This window comes from Mastigoproctus giganteus, chromosome 7 (assembly GCF_048544385.1).
Source record: "Mastigoproctus giganteus isolate SK-2022 chromosome 7, ASM4854438v1, whole genome shotgun sequence".
Taxonomy (NCBI): Eukaryota; Metazoa; Arthropoda; class Arachnida; order Uropygi; family Thelyphonidae; genus Mastigoproctus; species Mastigoproctus giganteus.
In genome coordinates, this window is record NC_143581.1 from 26,626,213 (window position 1) to 26,635,859 (window position 9,647).

The 9,647-nt window shown below is 37.0% G+C and overlaps 1 protein-coding gene across 1 annotated transcript; it reads left to right on the forward strand.

Annotated features, from left to right (window-relative positions):
• The first annotated feature begins 511 nt into the window (after nucleotides 1-511).
• On the forward strand, nucleotides 512-6,909 carry LOC150082718 (techylectin-5A-like). Its single transcript, XM_090378774.1, has 6 exons — nucleotides 512-593; nucleotides 699-834; nucleotides 982-1,142; nucleotides 2,220-2,325; nucleotides 2,869-3,033; nucleotides 6,461-6,909. The coding sequence occupies exons 2-6, from the start codon at nucleotides 699-701 to the stop codon at nucleotides 6,724-6,726; spliced, it is 834 nt and encodes a 277-aa protein (XP_090234900.1). The 5' UTR covers nucleotides 512-593; the 3' UTR covers nucleotides 6,727-6,909.
• Nucleotides 6,910-9,647: the final 2,738 nt, after the last annotated feature.

The window sequence follows — 9,647 nt, forward strand, 5'->3', positions numbered from 1 at the left end:
CTACAACTATAGATTTCTGTAAAGCTGGTTGTTGTTGAGTTCTAGGAGCAGCCACAACTAAGGCCATGTTGCTCCGTGTATATTGTCTGTAAATTGCGTGTTCTGAGGTTGGTTCTATAAATCGCCATTAATTTCTACAAGTAGGCGAAATCCGCTTAAAATAAATTTGAATATAATCGCTTGAAATATTTGAACTTCTTTATCTAAATGATTTTAATTGTGATTGGCTTTTTATCCTTTCAAAAGTTCCGTCTTCTTTTCGTAGAACATAAACTTTATCCCACGAAAATTTTGTTTCAGTTTCGTTTTCATTTTATGGTGTCCAACATCTCGAAAACAGGATGTTTATGAGCCACACAGTTCATCTTTCTGATGCTCAAGAATCCTCAGCGAATAAAAATTCAGGAAACAGCTACTAATAATAAAAAATTTATATCTGATGAAAAAGAAAAAAAAAATCTGAGTATAAAACTAGGAGCTACTGGAATATGTGAGAAATTACTGAACTCGACATTGTAAAACAGCTGAAGAGGCATTCCAAATATTTTAAAAAAAGTTTTCATTCTTTTTTTGTGCAGCAATTGAAGAATAACGTAAGTACTAAGTCAGTATTTGATATATAAGATATGACCAAAAAGAAAGCACTTTGATGGGTTATAGATGAAAGGATGAACTCCATTACTTGTTTTTATTTACAGATGGTGCTACTATTTGTTTTGTGTCTAGCATTTGTTCTTGGGGTTAACAAAGCATTCCCAATAGGCAACTTGAAGTACGAGGTCACTGTAAAGGAAAAAACGTATGATGCTGAATTTAATAGAATTTTATCTCAAGGTAATTAATTGCGCAAAGTTTTCTGTTCATGATCAAAATGAATGTTTTCCAAACAAAACCTTATCTGGTCACCTTTTTGACCAATTACTGTATTTTTAACAAGAACTGTTTAATTCTTTATTTCCTCAGCTGTGTTGCGTTTTTCAGGGAACAGTGACCAATGTCACTGGAAGCCTGTCGATTGTGCGGAAGTATGGGAAGGAGGTCAAAAGAGCAATGGAATATACAAGATATGGCCTCGCAGTCGCACAGTAAGCGATGGTTTTCATGTCTATTGTGATATGATTACAGATGGAGGTGGATGGACGGTTCGTATTCTTGTAAATTGTTATATTTATTGAAGGATTTATACAGTTAAAATTTGATTTTGGGTCTTTTAAATACTATTGAATTTTTATTGTTTATCTACACTGCTCGAAAAAATTAACAGAACAAAATGTTTTTCATATTCTATTGTGAACAGTGTTCGAAAACACTGTTCACAATAGAATAGGAGTCCCGTTTTAGCCCCTAAGCAGATTCTATACGTTATTTCATCTGGAGACAAAGAGGTATGCGGTACCATCCCTCCAACATCAGAGAAAAGGACACTTACGATGGAGGCACCGTTCTCATGTGGGACGGAATAATAATGAACGGCCACACCCCTCTTCATGTTTTTGATAGGAGTACCGAAATTGCGCAGAAGTACCGAGAACAGATCCTCGAATCCTTTTTAAGGGGTGCCATTGGCCCAGATTTTGTTTTCATTCACGACAATGGCACCGCACACAGAGCTCAAGTGGTGGAGGAATATGTTGAAATTGGGGATATCCAACGACTGCCGTGACCAGCATGGTCACCAGACTTAAATCAGATCGACGTGTGATCACACATCATGTTATAAACCTTATATCACTGTCAGGCCTGTTTAGCTGTTGAAGGGGCTCATATGCCGTATTGAAGTCAAGTGACCATATTTTCGACCATCATGTATCGACTTCCGTAATGTCGCCTTTTTGGTAATTCTTAAACCACTATAAATGTCCCTTATACCTGTTCGAGGCTCCTGGCTGTCTCCTCCTCTCATCGTTAATCTATGATACACTACCATACCAATTTTGTCCCGCTTCATTGCAAGTGTCTGTTAATTTTGTCCAGCAGTGTATATTGTCAGAAGGTCATATTCATTAATTTTTAAGAAGTTTATAATCACCTCGAAGGGGAATAATGAAAGCTTCGATATGTTACTAAATTTATTATGAAAATAATCAACGAAACAAAACCGGCAAAAGTGATTTAAAACTTACCTATTATGGCAGTAAATTCACTATAAGAAATTTTGTTATAAAAGGGCTCGTCTCTGTTTCTAACTACCCACAGTAACGTTCTGTTTCTGCGTTCAGGTTATACAAAGGAGGGGAAATTTCGGACGACCCTCAGACTACTTTTTTCGTGAATGGAATGAATACAAGAGTGGATTTGGAGATGTTGACAAGGACTTCTGGCTAGGTAAGAATAATCTGTGTTGAATTATTAATTTAGGTTGTGGAATATGTGAACTTTCGAACCGAACCCAGAAAATTAATTCATTTAATATAGTAAACGCTCTAATATATAGCACTTTGCAATTCGGGTTCCAATCTGGCACATAAAAACAGTTACATTTGACAATTTGGCATTCGAATAAACGAGAATCTTTGTCTTTAAGAATCCACGAAAAAGCGCAATAGCATGGCAACTCGTTAGAAAGGCAAGTTTTTTTCTCTACGATAATTAAGTCCATCCCATTATCCATACAGTTTAAGCGATTTTTGGCAAAGAAAGCCTTTCTGATAGATGAAAAAAATCAAAGAGAACCATTATAAATAAGTTCAGCTGTTTGTACATTAACGTGCACGTTTAAAACTGCTTGACCACTAGGTTTATCTCTCAAAAATCTGGAAAATCTAGAAATTTTGTCAAATTTTAAAAGAGTTTACTGCAAATAGAACTTTTCAATTTCTTAATATCCATATAAAGAAATAAAATTCCGATAATTATTTAACTTTACAGGTAATGATAAAATAAATGCCATTACAAACCAGAGGACCAACTCTCTCAGGTTCGATCTTTCAGATTTTGAGGGGAATAAGAGGTTTGCCTTGTACGATCAATTTTGGATTGAAGATGAAACGTTCAATTACACTCTGCACATTCGAGACTATACGGGAGACGCCGGTAAGTACTGTATTAGTATTAGTATTGCCAGTTATTATTATTATTACTTTTTCTCCATATAGGATTTTTTCCACCCTGTCATGGGTACTGGTACCAACTGCATAGTGTAACTGGTTGCGTCCAGTTATTATTATTATTATTATTATTATTGCTCTTATATTATTTCTCCCAAATTGGGGGTTCCACCACGTGATGGGCATTGCTACCAAGTACACCTGTCGACAATGGTTATGTCTGGTCTGTTGTGTTTGATTGTCTTGTCCGTAATTATAGCGCGGTTCTAGTACAGCTTGTGGGTTGGGGGTCTCTAGTACTGTCTGGAGTTCGTACTTGTAATACGGTACACTTTCTTTGATCAACTGGTATTTCCTTGCTATCTTCTGATATATTATCCTGGCTACCTGGTCGTGTCCACGAGTGCACTCAGTCTTGGTGATCACTTTGCATCCGGTGGTGATGTGTTGGATCGTTTCTGAGGCCAGGTGGCTTTGTCGACATGTGTCATCTGACACTCCGGGCTCCTTGGCGATGTATTTTCTATAGTTTCTGATCTTGGATGGCGAGTATGAATCCTTCAGTCTCGGGGAAGAGCGTCCCGCTCGCATTATTACTGTTGGTCAAAGATATATATTTAATTACGGGCAACCCTAAAATAATAATAATAATTTGTTGGTCAAAGAACTCTCTGATTACCTAGAGGTGCTCAGGCTTTCTGTAATTCTATGTAAGTGTACTCTGGGAGGCCCATTGCTGCTACGTTCTTATAGAGACTCTGGCATCATGCCGGCGGTTGACACAGTGATCAGGATGGTCATTGCTTAGGGGATGGTTGCCTGAATTGGCCCCCCTAACTTTGCAAGCTCATTATTTCGAAACACCTTGGTAGAAGTCTTTGAAAATTTATCATGTGAATCAGCAGAAATATTTTTACCAATTAGTAATCAATAATATGCTAAATGACGTTAGAAAACCTTTAAATAAATACATTCTGAAATTGTAGAAGTGGTCCAACGTAGGAACCTGGTTTATTGATTGGTCCAATAGGTGCCTTAGTTTGGACCAGAGGTCAAATTGTTCTAGAATCATAAATGAGCACTGCTTTTTATACACAATGGAATATATAATACAGTTATACAGTAGCCAACTCTTAGAAAATAGAATATACTGCACTTTTTATTGTTTAATGGGCATGTGCACAAAGCAATGGTACCTTTTTTGCTCCTTTTAACTCCAGCGCATTCTTCGTGTTCTCATTTATGGCACGACATGCATTGGATCATATTGTGCATCTCCTTCTTTTCACAAATAATGCAATACCAACTTTCATCATCTTTCTGTTCTTCAGAAGACTCCCCCCCCCCCCCCGAGTTCGTCCCTGTTGGTATTTAAGTTTGTTTCCTTTAGGCTTTCAGCTAAAAACCTGCAAACCTGTAATTCGAGGAAATTCGAATCAATTGATGAGTATTAATCAATTATGAATATTTAAAATATCACGAGAAATTTCACGAGAATTGAAAGCCTTAAAATAAGATAAAAAGCATCAAAACACAATTTTCGATTTCAAATTCGCACTGCTTGCTCGTTGAAGACGATCTATTGTGGCAGACTCTACTGGAAAATTTTATAACAATCGCCATTAGATGCCAGCACAGACTTTAAAATCTTATATTTAACACGATGGTCCATCCTAGGCGCTGGTCCAATTCAGGCAACACTTCTTTGACTGCCTGTCTTAAGTCTGTGTACTTCCTAATCTTTTCTTTGAAGTTTTTCTGTGGATTGCTGGTGTTGAGCACCCCCTATCTCGATCAAGTAGGTAGCAATTTCCTTCTTGTCTGGTCAGTTGTGTGGGATCGTCTTTTCCGTTATTATGGCATGGTTCAGTACAGCCTATGGGTTGGGATTTCTAGTACAGCCTGCACTTCGTACTTGTAATACGATGCACTTTCTTTGATCAACAGGTATTTTTGCGGTAGCTTCTGTTGTATTATCCTGTCCACCTGCTTCTGTATACGAGAGTACTCCGTCTGGGTGATCACCCTGCATCCCGTGGAGTTGTGTTGGATTGGATCTGAGGGCCATGTGGCATCGTCAATCCGAGGTTCTTTTCGATGTATTTTCAGGAGTACACTCCATAGCTGAGTTAGTCGGTCTTAGGCGCAGATAGCAAGTTTTTTCCCCGGAAAAACTGGGCTTTTCATGCAGACAAATCGATCAGAGAACACCACACGCAATTTACAGAAATATTATGTATGGCGCAATATGGTCTAAGTGGCTGATGGGCCTATAACTACCAACGAACCATGAAATATAAGATTGGTTCGATTTAGGAGGCAGTCCAAATTAGGGACCTTTTTTCTACAGATATTGATGCTTTTAGATGCTCACGTTTTATGCTGTGGGGTAGGGGAATACTTTTTATTTATATTTTATTATTTCTTACTGTTATATATTATTACCTTGTTATTTTTTTTTTTTACATTATTTACCTTTATTACCTTTCCTTGGAAATCTTCTGATTCGTTTAGATTTTTAGGCGCCCTCACACCCTCCAATGTCCCACTTTTTTGCCACCTGACTGCTATACACTGTATATCTCACGGAAGATTCTCAGAATCATGAGGGTAATTTCCTTTGATCCTCTTAATCAATTTCCAGGATTCTCTCGCCAAATTGTGGGAGAGCAAACTCTTAACTAGACAAGCAAGGCGTGTGTTATTTAGAATAACAGGACTCAAAGTGAAAATAAAACGAAATTTATTACATACATATACATACTACTGAACTAGATAGCATATGATCGTGATATACAAAGTTGACTCAGAGATACCTTGCATATATTATTCTAATTACAATTTTCCTTCACTAGTTAATCTGATTTGACAATTACATTACAAAACATGATTCATTCTTCTTGTCTTATTTCCTAATTAACTCCTAACACTTATAAATTCACTATACCTATTTTCTTTACTCCTGGATACAATAACCATGATTAATTTGTATCCAGGAGTAAAGAAAATAGTGGAAAGATTAATCTATTCCCAAATCACAAAAAGTTCCCATAAACTCAAACTCTCCTTTGTAAGATTTATATCTTACAAAGCCATTAGTCAAACAACAGTAGCCCGAGGACTACTGTTGCTTGACTAAATGACTACTAGAAAAGGCTACATCCCAATACGATCCATTGTGATTTTCAAATATTTGGCTTTTATGAACTGGAACCGTTGAAATTTCAAAAGGGAAACGACAGTTTCAGTTCGACAATGATGAGAAGTAGATGGCGAATGTATGTTTTTTTGGTAGCAAAAATTCTATTGAGTATTGAGTTCATGAAATATCGGGATAAGTAAAAAACTATTCTCATTTAATTATTCTTTTAAGTTGAACGATTATCATTGAATTTTATTTAAATACCTTGTAGGTGATTCCCTCAAGTTCCACAACAAGCAAAAATTTTCTACCAAAGACCGGAATAACGACTCGGATAATTCTACGCACTGTGCTATGATTTACAGTGGAGCTTGGTGGTATAAAAGCTGTCATGAATCAAATCTTAATGGTCTCTACCACCAAGAAACTGAAGATTCAAGTGGTAATGGGATAATCTGGGAAACCTGGAAAGGATCTACCTATTCGCTTTCTACCACTGAGATGAAGGTTCGGCCAGCGATCTTTAAGCACACTTAAAAAAAATAGTACCGCAATGAAAACATTTTTTGCTATTTTTTCTTTGTTAATTTAAAAATTCCATGAAAATGGTCTATTTTTTAAAGGTCATCATGAAGTTAATGTGACCACATGTTTTCATAATAGCTTCTAGTCACATGAAGCAATTCCCAATAGGCAATGAAGCTTTTGTTGACATTAGGATATTAATGTAAATTAATTACGTTAATAGATTGGTGCTCACTCTAATCAATTCAACCAATAATTAAATTCCTGTGTCGTCTGCAGTTTTGATTGTCTTTGTCAATTTATTAAAACAAAAAGAACCAACATTTTGAATTTAATCTACAAATAACCAATCGAAATTAAAACTAAAACTCCGAAAATTTTACACTAAGTAACAAAGAACACCAAATTAATTTCAATTTAAACGGAAATCGTGGCTTAGACTAGAGCAGCAAAGAAACGGGTTTAAAGTAGCAGGGGTGCAGTTGCCCGGAGGAGAACTAAAGGGGGCGTTCTTTTACAAATCACGGCCTTACAAAATGTGCTACTTGTGTGCTGTTTGCAGATATATTTGGAATTGGATACAACCGATGACTTTGTGTGTGATCGGTGTAGAGTACGAAGAAAGTAGTCGCGGACTCAGCGGTCTGATGGGAGTTTATGTGCTCTTGAAGAACAGGGTGGATGCACTCAAAGGAATAATTATGGTGTGCGAATCAAGTTCCCAGTTGGCCCAACTCAGTGCAAGAGTTGGGCCAACTGGGTACTTGTGTATCAGGCAACACAGCGACAATCCCCAAGGCAGAATGCGCTGGTACCACAAGAGTTATTTATTTTGGGTGACCTTATTGTCAGAGAAAGGATAGGTGGAACAGGGTATGATTGCTACGGGAGAAAGTACATGACGTTGTAGAGCAGGTATGATCTTTGAATGACACGAAAGTTGATATTGTTATTGTTACTCTAATGATATTAAGAGTAGCAGATCTGAGGACTTGCATAACAAGTACAGGGCAATGTTGCGAAAAAGTCAGGATTTGGGACTGAATTTGAAAGTGTCTGCAATTCTGCAGAGATACAATAGGAGGGAGTATATGATGAGAGCCTTGTCAATAAATTCGTCACTGGAGAGTTTGTGCGTGATGTAGAATTTTTCTCAGCGTGGTCTGTGCTTGTTAACAAGAGAGACTGCTTCTACAGGGGTGGGGATACATTTCAATAGAAAGGGTGCAAGAATATTTGCTATGCTGCCGAGGCAGCATTAGGAATGTCTGAAAACTGCTAGTTTTGGGGGGGGGGATACATGGTATAACAGATTAACAATAGCCGCCGCAGACAAGAGTGAAAGCGATTCTTGCACTGTTTCTATTGGAAGGTGCAGCAGCCTGGAATATAAGGTGCTGGGTATTTCAATGCCTATTGTGAATCATCACGGAACAAGTAGATATACGGGCTGTGTTAGGGTCATTAGAGTAAGAACAGATGCGTGTATACTTGCATCTACACTAATGCTCTGATCATAGCAAATAAACTTGATGAATCTGAAGGATAAGTCATCAAATGCAAACATTGTAGGGATATCGTTGATGTGGTGTCACTCAGGCATAAGGGATGTAGAATTGGGATATAGGGAGTACAAAGTGTACAAATAGGACAGACAGGAAAGGACAAGAGTTGTGCTTTTAGTTAAGAAGCATATTAAATCTAAGGTAGAGCATCCAGTGGACATGGATGCCCAGTACAAAGTTGAGTCAGTTTGGTGTGATTTAAACGCTGGGAAAACAAAAATAAGAGCAGGAGTGTGTTATAGGCCTAATGACTGTGACGAGTATAACAAAGAACTATACAGAGAAATTGAGTGGGCCAGTAAATCAGAATTTGTCTTATAAAAGAGGATTTTTAACTTTCTAGATATTGACTGGAACTTGGTTGTTGGTCACTCATACACTATGATGTGTATGAGTGGATTTATTGGGTGGCGGTTTTCTACAACAGCACGTTAGGGAGACAACAAGAAGAAGCAATACTCTTATTTATTTATTCAGTTAGAGATCATAATCTCACCCATAGATAGCAAGGTGCTAGAGGGATTTACATTAGTTACAAATCAGTAATTACAATAATGATTATAAGATCAAGAGGAATAATTAATGTATAACAATAATAAAATAGGAGATTTATGGAGTTATGAGAATAATTAAAATAAAAATAAATGTGTAAAACAAGAATAAATTAGATAAAATTAATTTTATAAAAATGAACAGAAATTGATCAATCCAATTAGTACGAAAAATCTGAGGTCCGTTTACAATTGCATCGTAAAAAGTGACCATTGGGGAATACCAGACCGAAAGCAGCACATCCCGAATTGGCCCCATCAGCCGCCGACGTGGGGTTTCTGGTTTGAAGAGCTAATCAGACCAGTTTATAGAATCACTCGTTTGATCTGATTATCAGCAGTGGTTCTCCATTCATTAAGAATCTGCAGGTAAAATACCCAATAATTCTGTCTTCATGCTCCAATCTTTCATGACTTTCGCAAAATAAATGTATCGATTAAATCTTTCCAGCATATCTCCGAAAACCATTCCCTCTATTACGAATTACTCGTCACTGACAAAATGTAATAATAAAATTCTTGAAACAAGAAAAAAAGTGTCGATCCCAGAATACTATGCAACCGTCTCTTCGGTGGAATATGTTTTGTCTTAGAGAGAGAACACTTTGTATCGTGAAATTTGTCCTCAAAATATCAAGTACTTCGGCCAAATTTGATTTCCATGAACTTTTATAATTTTCATCCCAATCCACAAACATTAAAGTTCAGAATAATCGTATTTACCACCAAGAATGCTAAAGATCAACAAAATTCACATAACACACGCACTTTGACAAATTACTGTACATCTACGCGTCATACCATAGAGCGGATAACT

Excerpts from the sequence above, each read along its gene's own strand:
- LOC150082718 (XM_090378774.1), top strand. The coding sequence starts at position 699 with ATGGTGCTACTATTTGTTTTGTGTCTAGCATTTGTTCTTGGGGTTAAC. Across the intron at positions 835-981 it reads TAATAGAATTTTATCTCAAG|GGAACAGTGACCAATGTCAC; the intron begins GTAATTAATTGC and ends TGCGTTTTTCAG. Across the intron at positions 1,143-2,219 it reads CAGATGGAGGTGGATGGACG|GTTATACAAAGGAGGGGAAA; the intron begins GTTCGTATTCTT and ends TTCTGCGTTCAG.